The sequence below is a fragment of the Podarcis pityusensis genome, assembly GCF_964106645.2.
Source record: "Podarcis pityusensis genome assembly, chromosome: 15".
In the NCBI taxonomy this organism is placed as follows: Eukaryota; Metazoa; Chordata; class Lepidosauria; order Squamata; family Lacertidae; genus Podarcis; species Podarcis pityusensis.
Genome location: NC_138040.1, coordinates 1,704,085 through 1,723,763, shown reverse-complemented (window position 1 = coordinate 1,723,763; position 19,679 = coordinate 1,704,085). Strand labels below are relative to the sequence as shown.

Genomic DNA, 19,679 nt, shown 5'->3' with positions numbered 1-19,679 from the left:
TCTACTGGAGAGGCTTCCCTTGCCTGTGGGTGGGGGTGGGGGCCCCCAGGGAGTGAGCATAGATCTGTGTCTTGGGAAATCAGGACAGAGTTGAAGGTGCCTGGTTTTGACAGGTAATAAATTGGTCTGACTTAAGAGCTCCTCTGTCAGCCTGGATTCTCTGGGGGTGGGGTTGAAGGGAGGGAGCAGGTGCTGTCGTAATGCTTTCTGAGGGGTCTTGAAGGACCACATGCTCTTCACCTTCGAGGTGCAGAGGTGGTGTTGGGGTGTGTGTGTGTGTGTGTGTGTGTGTGTGTTTCTCCCTCAGGTCCAGCTCAGCAGCTTGGAATGTTTCTGGTCCTGATTTAAATAAAATAAAAAATTATCCTCTCTGCTTTCTAAAACAGGAAATGATATACATATTTTGGGCCATTTCTTTGGAACCAATTCCCCCTCTGTTTTTTCCTCCTTGCAGTAAGGAAATATGCCCCCCCCCCCGTGTGTGTGTGTGGAGATGAATAGTTCAGGTTTTCTGGCCTCCTGGATTTAAAACTCTGGTGAGAGGAGAGGTTACTGTGGAATGAAGGCATTTGCTCTCTGCCTTAGTCTGTCATTCTGGGGTGGGAGGGTGTGTGCGCACCATTATTTGAAGGCCCACAATCTATTTGTAGGGGGGAAAGGTAAAAATGGTACTGGATCATCGCTACCATCTGTGATTCTATGAAGACTAGAAAGATTTACCCATAAATTAAATGCAGGCAGTTGTGAAGCAAAGGCAGGAACAAAAGGGAAAGGGAAAGCAACTGCTGTAATTGTACAGGAGGAAAAGTGCAGAGATGCTTCCTCCCGGCTTTTCAGATTTGCAGGAAAGCAAAGCAGGGCATTAGGACTTCCATTGCTTTTTCAGTCATAGGCGCTGTGTCTCGGCAGCCACGCAGGGCCCTGAAAGGCACGTCTTCACTGAGCAGACTTTTTTACATTTTCCTGTTCTTAGGAATGCTACCCCTACTGATTTGTCTAGCAAAAGGAGGGAGAATCATAGCTCAGTTGTAGAAAGCACATGTGTTGCGTACAGATGGTTCAGTCACCAGGTAGCAGGTGATGGGGAAGACCGCTGCCTGCCTGAGAGCATGGTAGAAAATATTGAGCTGGATAGATAAATTGGGTGACCTGGTGAATATAGGCCACCCCCTATATTCCTATGCCAACAAGCCCTTGTGGGTCTCTTGAGAATCCCTGGACACCGCAGAAGATGGTTGGACACGGTGCATGGTCAATTCATATGGGACTATAGGCTTGGGGTGTCAAGAATTCTGATGGAAACAGGAACAAAAAATGTGCATGTTCACTTATTTGTCCCATTGGCAGAATGGAAACCAGTCCGCCGAATGTGATTGATATTCATTGTTCTGGTTCAATGATATGTAATCGGTTATGTTCCCCCCCCCGCCCCCAATTCGCATTGCATTTCCTTTGCTTTGAAATGAATGGTGTGGAATAATGTGAAAAGAATAACATTTTTTGGCGGAGGATGAACTATGGTGGAATGGAAGCAGTGCTATGTGCGTCAAGTACAGGAACAGAAAGCGGTTCCTTCTCACATCCCTGCTTTAGGCCGCTGTCTTATTCTGCTTGGACTTGCATCACATCACATATCACACCCAACTCTTATTTTGCAGGCTGTTTTTCAGGGACGTTTGCCTGCCGTTACTGATCTTCTCATTGATAAACTTCTGAGAAATCCTATGGTTCCGCAGAATACAGCTGGAACACCACTGTGTTCTGCTTCAGTGTCTTTCCTTATCTCTCTGTAAGCTTAAGTTCTAGCTATTCCCTCTTCCCCACCAAAAAAGGTGGTGGTGGGTCCTCAGAGCTATGGGCTGAGGAGAAGGGAAGGATGTGTAGCAAATGCTTTCTATGCATTTGGAATTGGAGCTGATGAATTTCAGCAGATGGGGAATTTGTATCAATGGTAATTGCAGTGGATTTGTTTACTCTTGCAGCACACATTGGCTGCTTAACCTTTGTACCTCAGAGATGACTGTGGTCTGCTGGTTTTGGGTGAAACACAGTTCATGCAAGATAACACAGTGGCTGTGTGGCTCTGCTATGCAAGGGGGAGGGAGCAGAATTGTCTATTTTTTCATCTCCTTGAAGGCTGAGGGTGGGTGTCAGTTTAAAAGGGATCAGAGAAACAAAGGAAACTGCCTTATACCAATTCATTATAAGGCCATCTATTGGTATTGGTCCACTATCATTGTCTACTCTGACTGGCAGTGTCTCTTCATAGGTTCTTCCCATCACCTGGCAAAGGTTGTAGCCCAGTGGTATGCAGCATGTGCTTTTTATGCAAGAGGTCCAGGTTCAATCCCCAGTGGCATCTCCAAATAGGACTGGGAAAGATTCCCAGCCTGAAAACCTGGAGAACCATTGCTGCTACCGTAGTCAGCGTCGACAGTACTGAGCTAAATGAACCGATGATCTGACAGCTTCGTATGTTTGTATGCTACCTGATTGTTCCCAAGATTAAAACTGGGACCTTCTGCATACAAAGCAAGTGGCTTGTCACTGAGATATGTATCCAGTTTTGTAGACTGAATTCTACAAAGCATAGCAATGGCTAAACATTTGTCAGCCAAAATATACAGTACAACCAATTCTGCCTCCTGTACCTTAACAACAACAACATTTTATTATTTGTACCCTGCCCATCTGACTGGGTTGCCCCAGCCACTCTGAGAGGCTTCCAACATATACCAAAACATAATAAAACATAAAACATTAAAAACTTCCCTAAGCAGGTCTGACTTCAGATGTCCTCTAAAGGTACTATAGTTACTTATCTCCTTGACATCTGATGGGACTGCTTTCCACAGGGTGGGTGCCACCACCGAGAAGGTCCTCTGCCCGGTTCCTTGTAACTTCAGTGTCTGGGCTGAACGATGCGGGTGGAGATACTCCTTCAGGTATACAGGGCTGGGCCATTTAGGGGTTTAAAGGTCATCACCTACACTTAGAATTGTGCTTGGAAATGTACTGGGAGCCATTGTAGGTCTTTCAGGACTGGTGTTATATGGTCTTGGCAGCTGCTCCCATAACCACTTTCTACATCTAGTCTCTGCAGTGCGTGAATAGGAGCAGTTAACTGATCAGTCGTTTTATTGCTGTTGGAAACACCAAACAAACAGTGTTTCAAAATGTGATAAAACATGACAATAAAGGGAGAAAGAAGGCTGTTGTGGATTATTTTTACATAAAAACATAGAAATAAAATACACAGAAAAATATAACCTTAACCATTGACACCACCTTGGTGGGCATAAAAATATTTCCAAAGAGTCTACAAAAATCATACCTGCAGACTCTGCACACAGAGAGCAGCATTTGAAATAATTGCTGTTATCAGGGGTTACATAGCGTAGATTTCAGTTTAAACCTGTGAAAACCATTTGCTTGCTCAGAGATAGATTTTATGTGGGTGATTTTAGAGTGGGTAACAAACAAATAACGGGGAAGGTTTTCCACCACTTTCAGACCACATACAAAGTCTGTCTTGGGGGAATTTAAAAATAATGGTAGTTTGCTACACTGTTCTTTGGATTCCTGCAGATTGAGCTTCTGGATCAATCTTTGAGGCAACCCAATTTCTACACAGCGTTGGGGCAAACCTGGACTAATATGACTCATTGATTTCACTAGGAATAGTCCACCAAACCAAATATGTATTTGCACCATATGGTCTAGAAACTTGCTTTGAAAATAAAAGAAAACTAAATTCTGTGCCCCGTATTGCACACTGTGGGTTTTCTGTGTTCCTGTGGAACTTCAGTATACACTGTCTCTGAGTACAGTACAAGTAGGCTGCTCCTAGGCTAGGGGTGAGCAAAATAGTCCACTGGCTAAGGGCCACCTTGTGGCTGTTTGTGTGGCTTCCCAGATCCACCCAGCTGGCTGCTGTGGCAGACTAGAACACTGGATTAAATGGACTTTAGTCTGATCCAGCAAATACTTTGAGCAAGAATGCATGCTTAACCCAGGTTAGTTGGTTGCTGTTGTGCTATCAGTGTGTCTGTCCCTTAATACAAGAGGAGAGGTCCCTGCCCTGAGGAGCTTGCAATCCAACATTCAACGTAGGGATACAACAGAGGTAAACAAGGCAAGGATATGTGTTGTGCCAGTCATATGTACTTGGTAACTGGCTTAAATGTCAAGGGGTTCCTAGTTTGTAGATTTGAGAGGTGTTGGTGGATAACGGGGCCCAAGTAACACTCCACTGCTGACACACACATAGCACCGCAAGTCTTTCAGGCAGCCTGCCTTAGTTCTAGGGTGCTGGACCTGTCCTAGGCTGTGGAAGTTTGTGCTTGGGGATGAGTTTTGTTGCAAGGGATTTGCAAAGGCAGGAAACTGCCTCTGGGCTCAGACTGAAAATCTCTCTCTCTGCAGACTCTCAAGAGGAGGAATGAGTGGAATCTGCTGGCAGAGTGCAAAACCCTCCAGCTGCCAACAAGCCAGATGTTTGCAGGGGGGCTGCGTGGAAGGAACCAGATTCCTGAGGCTCAGCATGGCAGTTGAGGGGGCTGCGATTGCTCTCCAGACGCTGCTTTCTCCAGCCTCCCTTTGACAATCAGTCCGGTCCACCCCCTTGTAGGCATGCTTTTGCTGTGAACCTTTCTTTAAGCAAAACATGAAATCTTCGGGGCTTGCAGGAGGCAGATGTGTGGGTCAGAGCAAGGCTGTCCCTGGGGTTTAGGGGCAAGTCTGTAGGGATCTGGTCAGACAGAGCCTAGGAGCAGCAAAGAGCTCCCTGGCTGTGCTGTGCTGGCTGTGCTGCTGTTATCTACTGACACTCTTTGATACGGGAATCCCGTAGCTCAATGGTAGAGCACGTACCTTTGCACCCCAGGAGATCTTGGGTTGGCACAGAGACCCTTCTCTGCCTGAAAGCTTGGAGGGTCACTGCTAGCCAGCAGGCTGAGCACAGTGGTTGGCTGTCTCACTGGCAGGAAGCTTATGTTCATGGGCTCCCCTAAAGGCTGGTCCTGTTATTTCCATGCCTCTCTGCTTAGCAGCCGATGCCTTGTCTACTTCTTGACATCATTAACTGTGTCCACACTGTACATTTAAATCACAGAACTTTCCCCCAAAGAATCCTGGGAACTGCCGCTTAGCTGCACATAAGAGCTACAATTCCCAGCACCTTTAACAAACTACAGTTCCCTGGCTTCTTTGGGTGGTGCCCTGTGCTTTAAATGTTTGGTATGTAGGTAGCCTTAACCTCTTACTGCCCCTCGCCCCTGCCTGCTGGTAAGATGCAATGAGGGAGGGACATGATGATTGTGAATGAGTGTGTTTATGGGTGTTGCTGTTGTGTGCTTCCTACTGGAACATACGGCTTCTCACTTGACCAAAAGTCGCTCTGTGAGGGATAAGCTACAGACCACAAGGCTACTTTGAGGGAAGCCATGTGCTTTCAGTGCGGACATGCCGCAGTAATGCGGTAACACTGGGGAAGTGTTGCAGAAGAACTAAGAAAGCAAAATGGCTTGAGGTTGATCCAGTATAAAGGTAAAAAAGGTAAAGGTACCCCTGCCCATACGGGCCAGTTGTGTCCGACTCTAGGGTTGCGTGCTCATCTCACTCTAGAGGCCGTGAGCCGGCGCTGTCTGCAGACACTTCCGGGTCACGTGGCCAGCGTGACGAAGCTGCAGCTGGCGAGCCAGCACCAGCGCAGCACACGGAAACACCGTTTACCTTCCCGCTATAAAGTGGTCCCTATTTATCTACTTGCACTTAAGGGTGCTTTCGAACTGCTAGGTGGGCAGGAGCTGGGACCGTAGACGGGAGCTCACCCCGCCGCGGGGATTCGAACCGCCGACCATACGATCGGCAAGTCCTAGGCACTGAGGTTTTACCCACAGCGCCACAGTATAAATCCACCACTAATGCCTTATTGTTGTGTCAATGACACCTTGTAGAAAACACCTGTAAAAAAACCACCAATCTGAAGTGTCCTCTTGTCTGTCTCTGCTGCAATGGGAAATTAGGCCAAGCCCCCTCATTGAAGGATAGGAAGGTTCTTTTGCACATGCCTTTGTTCCTAGTAGATAAGATAGTTTCTCATACACACAACTTCATGCTGATATACAGTAGTAAAATTAAGAGAATTAAGAAATAAAAATGAGGAATAGAACAGTAATATTAGGGGGGGAAAGAGGGGAAAGAGCAGAAATTTGACAGAAATTTAAATTAATGTGAATAAATTACAAGAAAATATATTGTCCGCTACTCTTATTGTTCCAGAATTGTATAGACATGCACCACCTTTCTATAAATTTGTTTTGGGGGTCTTCTACTGAATATTTGCTTTGTGATTCAGTTTCAAAACCTGTATTGGCCAGACTTCGCAGCGAGAAGTGGAACCTTTTTCGGGCTGCTTTCAATGATCTTGAAAATGGCTATTCCCAGTAGTTTAAAGCTTTTACATGTACTGTATATGGTGTGGATGTGACCTTGGGCAGAGTGCTCTTTTTCTCAGAAGCAGCTCCTGGCAGGGAATATAGTGTATTTACTGTTTTTCCTTGTCTTGGAGAGGGTGGATGGGCGAGTGGTGCAAAAGGAGAGGAGCAATAGCAATTTGACCTCCACCTCAGTGGCCGTATGTGTACAGTAGCACAGAAGCAAAAGTGTTCCTCTGATGAATTTGAGGGGAGGGCGGGCTGCTTTGGCTGCATGGAGGGGCGAGTGGTGTGCCACTTCTGGCATTGGAAAGGGGCTTTCATCCCATTTCCCTGGCAGATGCTGTCCTTACAAATCACCTTCTGGGGAATTAGATTGTCTGGGCTGTTTTTTCTTTCAGTAGCAAGTACATGGCAGGCAAGTGCCATCTGCCTGATGTGCTCCCTGATGCGAGAACTGTCTAAATTTTCCATTATGTGTGGTTGTTGTGACTGTGTGCGAGTGGGGGTTGGGAGATTGATCCTGCCTCAACTGACCTTGCCTCTTTCTCTCTCTCAAAAATCAACTGAGCTGTTTTTCTATTGAGCTCTCGGTCCCCCGCGGCTCTCTAAACAGTCACAGGAAAGTGGCTGCAGTTGTAAGAACTGCAGTTCAGAGCGGCAGATCTGAGCATGCTGTGCAGTCTGGGAGACTCAGGGCATGCTGGGAGATGTAGTCCGCCCTCATCTCCACCTTCTGTTTTATAGCCACACCTGCTCCTCTTGAAGCAAGCAGGTAAGACAAGGAAAGAGTGGCTGCCAGGTGACAAAATCATTGCTTGTGGTAATTGACCACGTAATGAGCTCTCCCTAAGGTCCTTGCATCTGTTTCCACACACATTATTATTGTCTGCATGTTCCGGAGGCGCTTTGAGCATGGGATCCTTGCACTCCTGTTACCTAGAAGGAGGATGAAGCTACCTGAAGGTGGTGATGAATGTTGAAAAGTTCTCAGAAGGGGGATTGTTTCTGTGACTGTTTCCACCGTGCAAGATCAAGAAGGTTGCATCTTTATGGGCGGGCTGCAATAGTGCTCTTTCTCACTGACCTGGCAGCTTGCTCCTTTGAGCTTCTTTGCTGGACAGATGGTTCTTTGCAGGCAGCGCCTGGTGCTGTTTCAAGGCTGCCTCCAGGTCTCCTTTCTTGGCTGGTGATAGAAGCTTCTCCTCCTTCGCAAAGGCAGATTACTCCTCTCCTTCGCAGGATACGAGGAGGGTTTTTTGGCAGAAAAATTGCTAATGTATCCAGCACAGTAGCTGCTGTGGCCTGCAGTCCAAGGAGCTTGTACTGGTTCTGCCAGAAACCTTTCAGGCTTGGGGGGGGGGGGGACACACCAAGCAACCTCGCTCCCGCCCCCAAACTTTTGATTTGGGCATCTCCTGGTCACATCAACTTCTGGTTGCTTGAGTGAAGTTGTTCAATTTTCAAACATTTCTTTCTTGGATATTTCTACTCTTGGTGGCTGTGGGCTGGGGTTTTTTTTAGATGCCTATTCCCAGTCAAAGGGGCCCACTGAAGAGGGGGAGAGATCAGGAGGCCAACAGGTCTCCACTGGGAGGGTGTTCCATAATTTTGGAGCCACTACCAAGAAGGCTTTGTCCCTCATGTCGTCCTGCCTGATCCCCACGTAGGTTTGGGAAAGAAAGACCAAAGGAGACTGATCTTACACCAGCCTGCCAGGCTTTTGAGATTCCTGTTCGTATTGTTGCTGCTACCTCTGTCTGTGGTTACCCATAATTTACCCCTTGGGTTTCCTGGCGTGGAGAGAAAGTTCATTTGTGCCAGGGCTGGAGCCTGCTGGCCATCTTTTGAGTGCTGGGAATTGTAGCTCCACAAGGGGTAAACCACAGTTCCCAGGATTTTGTGTGTGTGTGTGTTCTTCAAATGTGCTTTAAATGTATTTGAATGTATGACGCCTAAGATTGCCTTTCCCGAATATCTTTCTCCCTGTGGTGTCAGCCCTTGGCATTTGGCCTGGGTGGAGCAGAGCGGATCTGTCTCCTCTTCTCTGACTCCAGTCCACTCCCCAGAGGCTCCTCAAAGAGCCTGTGTTTGTGGAGTGAATCTGCAGCAGGAGAGCAGGAAGCAGGAGGCTGTCCTCTTCTTGGATCTTGCTGTGTACCATTTCCTCTATAGATCAACAATTTTAGGCTGGAATGTGAGACAAACAGGAAAGTTTGATTATGATGATGAGTCCCTGGGCTGCTGGCTTTGGGGAGACACTCTGGAGCCAGACATGTTCTTAGTATCTGATGATTAGTTCTCCCCTGCCCCCCCAACCCCCCTTCTCCTTTCCAGGGAACAGGGCTTTGGAAGTGCTTGTGCTCAGGATGACAATGTCAAGATGTGCTTCAACTGGAAGGAGTGGAGGGTCACAGGAAGCCAAGAAAAAGGCTATGTCAGAAATAGGTTACGTCAGAGCTGGATTTATTGGGGGCAATGAAAACTTGGAGTGGCCAGTTTTCAGTGGAGCTGAGCTCCCCTGCAGTTCAGCACCACAACATAAGTACCCCCACCTCTTTCCCCCTCTTCATTCTCCCCCTGACATCCCTTTGTGGCCTATTTGTGGTGCCTGGAGGGGATTTAAAAGGAAGCTTTCTTTAACCATACTTGTATCTTGCCCTTCCTCCCAGTAGCAGAGGTTGGTACATCCAGGGCCATCCTGTTCCATCCCCATCACAACTCTTTGGAAGTTGTCTTATGCTGTCAGGCCATTGGTCGACCTAGCTCAGTATTGTCTACACTGACTGGCAGTGGCTCTCCAGGTTTTCAGAGAAGTCTCTCCCAGGCCTGCCTGGAGACGCCGTTGGGGTTGGAGCCTGGGACCTGCTGCATGCAGAGCAGATACCACTGAGCTATGATAGTTTCCCCCATTGTTTTTGAGTGAGAAGCTTGTTCAGTTCTACCAAGTAAACTTCATGGCTAAGCAAGGATTTGAATCCCGAGCTCCTCCTCTGAATGCAACTCACTTGCCTGCTACATCGCACTGGGTTAATGAAGTCGTCTGGATTCATGACCAAAACCTGTTTCTCCGCTTCTAGGAGCCAACCTGCAAAAGCAGGCTCACTGACTCACTGATTGTGTTTGGACAATCGTATCTCCATGGATTTGCATCTTGCCTTGTTCCCAAACTGTTAACCATCATTTCCTGGTTTGGACAAAACATGCAACTGTAGTTAACAAAAGGATTTCTGGATTTCTGGAGCAAATAGGCTATGTGCGCAGCCAAAAGGCTTGTTCCTGTTTGAGCTTATTAATGTTGCCTGTGATTGGATTGAATAGGCAGGTCCTTTTGGTTGTACAGGAAGAATGGGGACATGTGTGGCTCCTCAGATATCTTTAAGAGAAGATTAGACAGTTTCATTGAGTGAGGCTTCAGCGGCTACTAGCCAAGGTGGCTATTCTCTGCCTCCATGGTTCTGAATGTATGCTTCTGAACACCAGTTTCTGGAAACATCAGGAGGGGAGAGTTGTTGTTGCACTTGGACCCTGCTTGCAGACTTCCCATTGGGCTTCTGGTTGGCCATTTTGAAAATGGGACGAAATGGGCCTATGGCCTGATCCAGCAGGGCTCTTCTTATGTTCCTAGAGGTTGCTGGACTATGACTCTCATCATCCCAGACAACTGGTCATGCTGAAGCTGATTGGAGTTGGATTCCAGCAACTCCTGGGGTGTGATGCACCCGCTATCCCTGTTGTACAGTGAGGAACGGATGACTCTTTGCTCTTGCTACTTCCTGTGATTCCCCAGAAAGCTGCATTTATGGCTTCTACACTGTTTTTTTGAACCCTTAACCCACAAGATGTACCAGACTCCTTTTGCCTGTTCAAATGTTTCTGTTTAAGATTCCTCTTCTCTTTCTGTCTCCACAAGGTGGCAGCAGCATATAGCAAGTTTTTTCCTGGTCTCATGTAAGTGAGAGATGAATTTGTTAAGCCACTTCTCCACATTCCATGGGTGTGGTTGTGATGGTAATCGGTTTGCTTTTATTATGTATTTTGTGTTCTCATTTTTGTATTTTTGTGTTGTGAACTGCACTGTGATCTTCAGATGAAGGGCAGTATACACATTTAATAAATAAAAACAAGCAGGAATCGTAGACTTTGAAGGGATCCAGAGGGTCATCTAGTCCAACCCCCTGCAATGCATGAATTACAGCTAAGAGGAGGGTTCCTAAAGCAGTGTTTGAAAGGGGGGGTGCAAGTACCTTGGTGGTACTTCAGCAGCCTGATTTGCCATCAGTTAGCCAGCCGCCTTCCCCTTAATGTAGGGCTTCCCTCAGTCAGTGAAGCAGTGCTTCTGTATGCCCCTTTGCTTTCTAGCAGCTTTCCTAGCCTGATGTTATGCACTTAAGGGTGGCTCTATCTCCCAGGCACTTTGTTTCTGCAGGTTCACAGAGCAGCACATCCTCTCTGGATGTGGAAGCGAAACTGGGGCAGGGGTGTGGGGAGGAAGGTGCTTTAGCTTGACTTCGAGAAGACATGAGAGCAGCAAGCTGAACTGCTGAATGACTCTTTCTTCTCTCTTTCCCTCCTGCCCCCCTCAGCCCCTCTGCCCTGGCATCCTTCCTCGATTTCTGAGGGCCTATTTATAGCACGTTCTGTCAGCAGTTAGCACGCGCAGAGCTCTTGGAGTGGAGGGGTTCTCCCTGCCAAGAGTAATGTGACTTTATACAGGCCTCTTGTAGAGACGCGTGGGTGGGGGGTGGGCAGTGGCCACAATATGGGGAAGCCTGTCTAGTTATTGTCTGAAAGAAGAGAGGGAGAGGGAGTGCTAGCAAATGAAGTGAAAATTTCAGAATGTTAAAAGATGCACCTTCCTGATCTACCCAAAAGTCCCTCTGGGTCAGCAGTTGACCAGGTGCCCCACATGGGAAGCTCAGAAACAAGCTGTGAAGGCAAAAGAGCCCCCCTTTGTTGCCTGTACTCAAAGGTGTACTGCCCCTGAAAGTGGAGGTTCCATTTAACTAGCCTGGTTAATATCCCCAGGAGAATTTGTTTTGTCTTTTTTTAAAACAACAACAACAACAACAACAACAGTTCATATAAGAAAGGCTTTAAGAACATATAGCAGATCCTCCCCCCATTCATTTATAAGAACATCAGAAGAGCCTGGCTGCTGGATCAGACCATGTCTTCCAACATCCTTTTCTCCCAGTGGCCAGCCAGATGCACCAATGGCAAGCAGGAGGTGAGTGCAGCAGGAACTCTTCTCTCTTGGGATTCCCAGCAGCTGATATTAAGAGGCATTTACTGCCTCCTACACTGGAGGCAGAACGTAGACTTTGTGGCTAGTAGCCATTGATAGCCTTATCCTCCAGTGTTGCTGCCTTCTACAAATCCTCACTCGCCAAGTCAGGTTCATGGAGGACAAAACTTACCTGTGGCTACAAGCCATAATGCTTGGCTTCTATGTTCAGGATCAGGGGCTGCATTCCTCTGAATATCAGCCCCTGGGGATCACCCTTCTGGCCCTCATGTCCTGCTTGTGGCCACCATGGGAAGCAAGATGGTGGAGTAGCTGGACCCCTGGTCTGATCTCACAGGGCTTTTCTTAACGTTCTTGAATCCCACCAAAGGAAATTCTTTTCAGCACCAATCTAAGCCTAATCATAGAATTGTGCAGCTGGAAGGGACCCTCAGGGTATTCTAGACCTACCTCCTGCAATGCAGGAATCTTCTAAAGCATCCATGATGGGATGGTGCTGTTGAGCATGGCTCGTATGTCTGCTCAACAGAACCTGCCTTGAGTGGGAAGTAGCAGCTCACAAGGCTCCCCCCCTGTTTCCCCCTGCCATATCCAGGCTATGAGACTTATGCATCAACATTGCCTTTTGATGCTCCCAGGGAGTGCCACAGGGAAGACCATTGTGAGTCCACCTTTTTGGCGTGTGCCATGTCTTTCAAAACACGCCCCCCTTCCCTCCTCCCTAGTCAAGTGGGAGGAATCCCTTGATTTTGTTCCTATTTCTGGCTCTGCTGTGTTGGTTGCCATGGAAATGGCCGTGCGTAGCTTTGTAGCAGCACCTACTGTTCTATAAAAGTTTCAGCCAGCGTGCCACCTAGTCTAACCCCTTGCTTCAAGGCTGAATGTTGTGTGATTAAAACATCTTTGGCAGTCTCTTCCCTGGCTCTCTTTTCCTCCCTCCTTGATGCATTGACGGTTCAAGCAGGGCTTGGAAATTGTTGTCTGGAGGCAAGTGGTGTGATTGTTGCCTCTCTGAATATTATGGTCTTCTTCAACCCACAGGGTGCAAACGAAAGGCTGTCTTTCCTCAACAACTACGTAGAATGTAAAGAAATGCTCATGATCAAGAGCCCCCACATGGTGGAAGGAAACATAACCACATGCATATGAAATATTGGGAATACAACTATATTGGGGTTGCTGAATGGAAGAGTACTCCTAATTATTGCCCAGAGGCAAGTGGCATGGTAGTTCCCTCTCTGAATTTATTGGGTTCTCCTTCAATCTGCAGGGTGCAAACCAAGGGCTATTTCCCCCCCTTTTGCTATGTGTGGCACTGTTTGCATCCCAATGAAAGGAAGCTTAACCCCATGCATATGAAATTTAGGGAATACTATAATATTGGGGTAGCTAAGCAGTGCAGGAGGAAGGATTTCATTCCTAAACATTTAATTCAGAAATAATCTCTGAAAAGTATGGATATGTAAATAACACGTGTGTGTGTGCTATGAACTGAATGTACCAATCAAAACTTGACTATTGTTCAGATTTCTCAATTTTCTGAATTTTGTGATGGAGTTTTCAGCTATGATATCATAATGGTGTGGAGAAAGTGGATAGAGTAACACTATCCTTTGTGAACATCCAATGAAGATTCAAGACAGTTAAAATAAAGTACTTCTTCATGCAACACATAGTTAATGTTTGGAACTTGCTCTGTCAGGAGGCAGTGGTGGTCACCAACCTAGATGGCTTTAAAAGAGGGTTAGACAAATAGTAACAGAGGATAATGCTATCAGTGCCTACTAACCATGATGGCTGTGTTCTCCCTCCACTGTCAGAGGCAGTATGCCCCACAAATACCAGAATACATGTGGCGATGGGGCTGTTGAGTTTGGGTCCTGTTTGTGGACTTCCCATTGTGGCATATGGTCGACCACAGTGAGAACAGGATGCTAAACTTAGATAGCCCACTGGCCTCATCCAGGAGAGCTCTTCTTATGTTCTTACTTTGAAAGAAAGTAGGTTCTGAAGCTTGGGTTTTGTGAGAAAACATGAATTTCCATGTGAATTTTTTTGTTGTTACGCTAAGATTATTGTGAAAATGCCACAGAACAGGCTTGCAAAATGAACACTTTTGAAACTGACAGAGTATGGAAACAGACCAACACGCCCTCTCCTAGTGGCAAGCACAGTGCAAGTAATGTATCTACGATGGCTGTCTCTGGTTATTAACCAACTCTCCTTTTGTCTTTCTGGTGGAGGTTGCTTGATTGGTTGTGGTTCTTCTCCACCTGAAGTTTGTGCACAAAGTCAGGTACAGTTCTCTTTGGCCTCTCACATAGCACCCCCACCCCCCCACCAGATGAGGAGGAGACCTTCTGAGCGCTGGTTTCCTGCCGTGCAGGAGCACTAACGGTTCATGTGCCAGACACCCACATCACTTCCTCTCCCCGGTATAGGATGAGGCTGCTTCTCCTCTCTCCTTCCTCCCCCCCTCCCTTGCCAAATGTGGCTTCGCCCATGAGAGACTGTAAAAGCCCTGCTTGTTCAAGGCAGAGACCAGGGGGCAGCTGGTCACTAGCAAGCCAGCTTCTACCACCACCACTGCCCCCCTTTCTCCCAGGCCTGCCTTGCATTCTTGGCTATTTTTAGGCAGACAGTATCAGCTCAGCTGTCCCTCTGCCTCTGGCCGTTGCGCTTGGGAAGTGACACTTGGCTTACCTATCGCGTTTCGCTCAGTCTTTTCCAACGGAAGCCCTGCCAGGGCGCCCGCACTGCTGCTGCCTCTCTCACTGGGCCTCCGGCCTCCCCCAATTTTCGGTAAGGTGGCAACCCTCCTCTTCCTCATTATGTGCCCTGCTTTATGGTGATGAAAATTTGGAAGAGAGGGGGCTGGTGTTTTTAAGGGAGGGGGCGGGCTTTACTTTGGCTCTTCCAAATCTACAAAGCAGGCCTCCATTGTTACCCTATTTATAGTTGCTTCTGAGCAGGGGGCTGGAGACCTGCTCTGCTGAGGTTTCCCAGTCATTGATACTGTACTGGGGAGTGACTTGGTTTCTGCCACTCTCTCCCTTTGTCCCCCTAAAAAAATCCCTAGCAAGTATTCAGTGTGGCAAGTCTGGAGGTGTGAGGGCCCCCCAGGTTTCCCTTTTGGCCAGTTCCATTGCTCTATATGTTGTGTGGGGAGTGTGATTTACCGGTAGTGGTGGGAAAGCTAACCAGCCTGGGAGAGTCTAACCTCAACTCGCTTATAACTTCTAGTAAAGCCTCTAAACTGATTTCATTTCTCGTTCCCACCCCTCCCTGCCCCGGTGGGACTCGTCTCTTGCAAAGGCCTGGAGTGACCGTTTGGGTACTTCCCTAGAGGGTCTGTTGTGCTGATTAGGGCTCAGCCTCTGGCTCCTCTTGAGTGGAAGACGAGACTGAGTGTAGAATGGATGAGACAGTTACGTCTCAATGTGAGTGTTGTGGTGCCTTTCCTGGAGAGTGATTAGTGTGCCTTGAGCTGCTGTTCATAGTAATAGACAGAGCTGTGTGCATGCTGCCCTTCCACAGTCATGCCCTATGATCCCTCAGTGTGGAATTCTGTAGCCTTGAGAATTGCAGCTTCCTTTTTAATTTTTTTTTAGGTAGGTTTCTTGCCCTTATGAGTCACTGAGAAAAAGTTGAAAATGGCCGGGCAGAGAGTCTGGTGAAGTCAGAATGTGGGAGAATCAGTGCTTTACTTTACTTGAGGGCTCATGGAAAGCTTTGCTCCCATCTTTCCATTACCCCCTTGGATAGGTTGTGTTCAATGCCAAATGTTAGGGGCGAGGTAAGCCAGAGTCTGACTTGTCATCAAGGCCATTTAAGCAAAGGCTGGGTTATTCAGCCAACCAGCCAGCCAGCTGCAGGCACCTGACACAGAGTCAGCATCTTAGAATAACTGCTGAGCAAAGGCCTCTCTCTGTCTGGAAGTGAGGTGCAAATGACAGCTTTCAGTAGGTGAGAAAAAGCAAATAAGAGGCAACTTGATCAAAGTGTATGAAATTATGCATGGTATGGAGAATGTGGATAGGGAACAAATTTTCTCTCTCATAACAGTAGAACTTGGGGACATCCAAGGAAACTGAACGTTGGAGGATTCAGGATAGACAAAAGAAAGGGCTTACTCACTGTGTTCTTAGTTAAACTATGGAATTTTCTCCCTCAAGATACAGTGATGGCTGCAAACTTGGATGGTTTTAAAAGACACATTAGTGGAGGATAAGGCTATCAAGGGGTCCCAACCCTGATGGCTGTGTTTTCCCTCCACTGTCAGAGGCAGCAGACCTTTGAATGCCACTTACTGGAAATCACAGGAAGGGAGAGTTGCTGTTGTGCTCAGGTCCTCCTTGCAGGCTTCCCTTTGGGGCACCTGATTGGCCACTTTGAGAGCAGGATGCTCCAGTACATGGGCCACTGAGCTGATCCAGCAGGTTTTTAGAATCTGGAAGGGACCCTGAGGATCATCTAGTCCTGCAATGCAGGAATCTCAGCTAAAGCACCCATGACAGATGCCCATCTAAACTCCACTGAAAAACCTCCAAGGAAGGAGAGTCAATCGCCTTCTGAGGAAGTCCGTTGAACAGCTCTTACTGTCAGAAAGTTATTCCTAACTTGGGGCCATTGGTTCGTGTCCTACCCTCCGGAGCAGGAGGAAACAAGCTTTCTTCATCTTCCATGTGACAGCCCTTTTGATATTTGAAGATGGCTATCCTATCTGCTCTCACTCTCCTTTTTTCCAGGCCAAACATCCCCAACTCCCTCAAACTCTTCTTATATTATATGTCAAAGTAAGCACTCCCCCTCCCTGTCTCTGGGTTTCAGGAGCTGGGGGTGATGTGCCAGGAACTGGTTTCCTTGCTGCTTTTCTGTAGTTCTCACTCTCCTGTGGAGAGGGAATGGCTTCTTTACCTGCAGTGTGATCTGGGCCTTTGTACATGCTAAGCTGGTGGCGGTGGCCTTTGTTCCTGGGGGCCTTGTCCTGCTCACTGTGCCAAAACCCATGAGTTCGAGTCAGGCCACCCAGTACGTTTGCAAGGTGGTGGAGAGAGAAGTCCATAAAATGAGCTTTAGCACAGGGATTCCTCCATAGCCCAAGCTGCCCCATTGATGGATGGAGAAGCCAAGCCATGCGTCCTCCCAATGGAATAGAGGAGAGGCTGTTCCAGCAATTCTCATCTAGTAACTTGACTTGGGAACAGACTGGCTTGTTTGACTGATGTCCTGCTCAGTGCTTGGTCTGCCCAGGGTTAGTTATTTAATTGCATTTGATTGTGAACTTCTTCTGAGTGCCTCCTATTGAGGCATAAAGTGGGATATAAATATTATCTGATCGATTAAATAAACATTGTAAATAGTTCAACAAAAGTGACTAGTCTGAATATCATCATTTTTTACTAGATTGCAACCCCCACCCACCCTAGTAGCCTCTGTCTCACACTGGCCTCAGAGGAGGGGATATGTGCCCTACCCATGTTGATAATTCCATTTATAAAATTATATTATCCCTTGGTGTCTGTCCTGGCCTTCTGTGGCAATGAGTCCATCAGGTATGTGGTATTGTGAGAGCAGGGTTCCTTTCGTGTCTGTCATAAGCCTTGCCTGCTGTCAGTTTCAATGGGCGCCCGTGATGCTCTATAACCAGAGAGTGAGTGATTGTGCCCCGTTTGTATCCATCCCTTACACAAATGTCTTAGGAGCCTTGGTACCTGTCAGCTAAGCCTTTGGGGAAACTGCAGTGAGAAGATCTCACTCTTGGCTCCCCTAAGACAGCTTTAGATCTGTAGCAAATCCCTTCTCCCTTCAGTGGAAAAGGAGATTCAACGCTGCTGGAGTTGTAGCCTGGGTGGTTTCTGAGACATGGCAGCTTGTGTGAAGGCTGAGGTTGCCACTTCCTTACATTTACAAGTTTGTGCTTCCCTGTCTGTAATAAAGGAACCCAGGTCACATTGTGTGGGCTCAGCCAGTTGTTTCCATTTTGATCCTGGACTTCCAGCTCATGAAACAGTTACAGGATCTGCAAAGCTCACCTGTTAAGAGGTTGATATGCTCTCCCTTCTACTACTGTGCCCCCTTGCAAAGGCTGCAACACCTGCATGGAGGATTCTGGTTGCGCCAGTTGCTCTTAGAGGCACCTGCCTGTGAATCTCAAGCTGCTGTCAAACCTTTTGCAAATGTGATTGGGTTAGCCAAAGAAGGCTGCCTCTCCTTTAATCGAAAAGGAGAATTAAGACAAGCAGAAAGGAATAACCCACACAGCCTGTATCTTGATGCATTTCAAGTTCTGTTCAGTTAACTCAGACATCCCTAAGAAGTGACATCTAAAATTATAGCTAGGGACAATACTGGGGATGGGTTAATAATGACAGGTGAAGGGTGTGGGGGGAGGAGCCTTAATTAACGGCTAGTTCAGAAAGGAAGGCACATGGAGCTAAGGCAATGTTGTCAGATCAAGTTTTTCTACACTGGAAGAAGGTAGGAGGTCACTGCATTTAAAAGGGCCTGCGGAAGTCACTATCCCAAGGCTGCAGCCTTGCATTGCCTGTAAAGCAAATGCTTATTTTGGGTGGGGTGGAATTACCTGAAAAATTATTGAGGGTGAGTAGCATTTCATTTTCTGCACCCGAGGTTAAGAGAATGGGAATTTGGAGGCATGATTACTTAGGAATCCTTTGCCCCAGGTTTCCCCTTGTTGTGGTTCCTCGGTCTGTCTTGCCTGGGACCCAGAGGGCTCCCCCCCCCATCCTGCAGACTCTTAACCTCTACCACCTTTTTCTCTCCCAGTCAGGGGTTTAGGTTCTCCAGCGTGGCAGCCATGGCCTTTTCATCACGATTTGCATTCTGGGAGCAGAAGGGAAGTCTCTTTGCTATTGTGGTTCTTGGCCTTCCCTGCCTCCTCTCTCTCCCTCCCCACCCCCTTGCTCTCCTAAAACTGGGCACTTTGCACATGAGTCGCGGCAGCACATTGAAAAGGGGACCAGGTTGTGCTTGTTCCTGGCATAGGAGGGAGTTGGCTTCAGAGCAGTAGAGGTCATGTTAGAAATGTGGCAGGAATGCCAGTGGTCAGTCCTAGGCCCCCTCTTGGCTTGTGTGAAGAGCAGAGGTCCCTGGGGAGAATCTGTTCTCCTCCTTGCCATTTCTCAGAGACTCCAAATGGACTGAACAAACTGGCAGCCACTCCCTCCAAGCCCTTTGCATAGCAACTGTGTGGAATAATCTGCCTGTGAAATAACTTGTGTGCTACTAACTCCACTGTATATTGGAGCCTTTGCCAACCCGGTGCCCTTGAGATGTTTTGGACTACATTGTGCTGGCTGGGGCTGATGGGAGTTGAAGTCCAAAACATCTGGAGGGTACCAGTTGGTGGAGGCTGATATATTGAAAGTTCTGTGTGATCATGAGTGCTGTTACTGTAAACCTGGGTTTGACCTCAGTGTGGAGCTCTTAATATAATAGTTCCTGCCATCTGTTGACTCATATCTCCACACCTATTTTATAGCTCTATTTCTGAGCATTTTAAGCTTTCAAGTGCTTGAGTCCCACAAGGAATGAGGAGCCCCCAAGAAGCCCAGGTTTGCGGTAACAATGTGTGTCCCCCCTCCTTCCTTCCCGCCCCATCCTCCCCTTGCACCAATGCATGGCTTGTGTGGTTTGAGAGCCAATGGAACCAGCACCTCCCTGCACACAGTGGTGTTAAAATGCGCTTTTGACTGACAGGTTACTGTGATGTCTTCACAATCCAGGTTTGGAGTAATAAATCATTGTGTTGTTGTGTTACCAACCTATCTACCTGTTTGGTGGGAGTGTAGTGTATCACGTTGCAACCTTGCTGCCAGAGTTTCTGTTCCAAGTTTGCTGTTCTGTGTTCGCTGGGCTTCAAGGTTGCTAGATTGGGGAGTAAGGGTGTGGGTGATGAGAAAATAGCAAAAGTGTGTAATTCTTGTGATGCCAGGTTTCTCTTGATCACGGTGGTTCCCAGTTGCTGTTGC

The 19,679-nt window shown here is 47.5% G+C and overlaps 1 protein-coding gene across 16 annotated transcripts in view; it reads left to right on the top strand.

Moving 5' to 3' along the window:
* Positions 1–19,679, top strand: part of MYO18A (myosin XVIIIA) — a 146,974-nt gene that overhangs the window by 21,997 nt on the left and 105,298 nt on the right. For 3 of the 16 annotated variants that reach the window (XM_080982734.1, XM_080982737.1, XM_080982731.1), the window contains exons 1-2: positions 14,243–14,487; positions 18,475–18,545. The exons of 11 other annotated variants lie outside the window; for them this stretch is intronic. In XM_080982734.1, coding sequence (XP_080838860.1) covers positions 18,506–18,545 — 40 coding nt within the window. In that variant the 5' untranslated portion in view covers positions 14,243–14,487; positions 18,475–18,505. Of the gene's footprint in view, positions 1–14,242; positions 14,488–18,474; positions 18,546–19,679 lie in introns of those variants that run through there. 2 more of the 16 variants (XM_080982725.1, XM_080982726.1) reach the window with 2 other exon arrangements.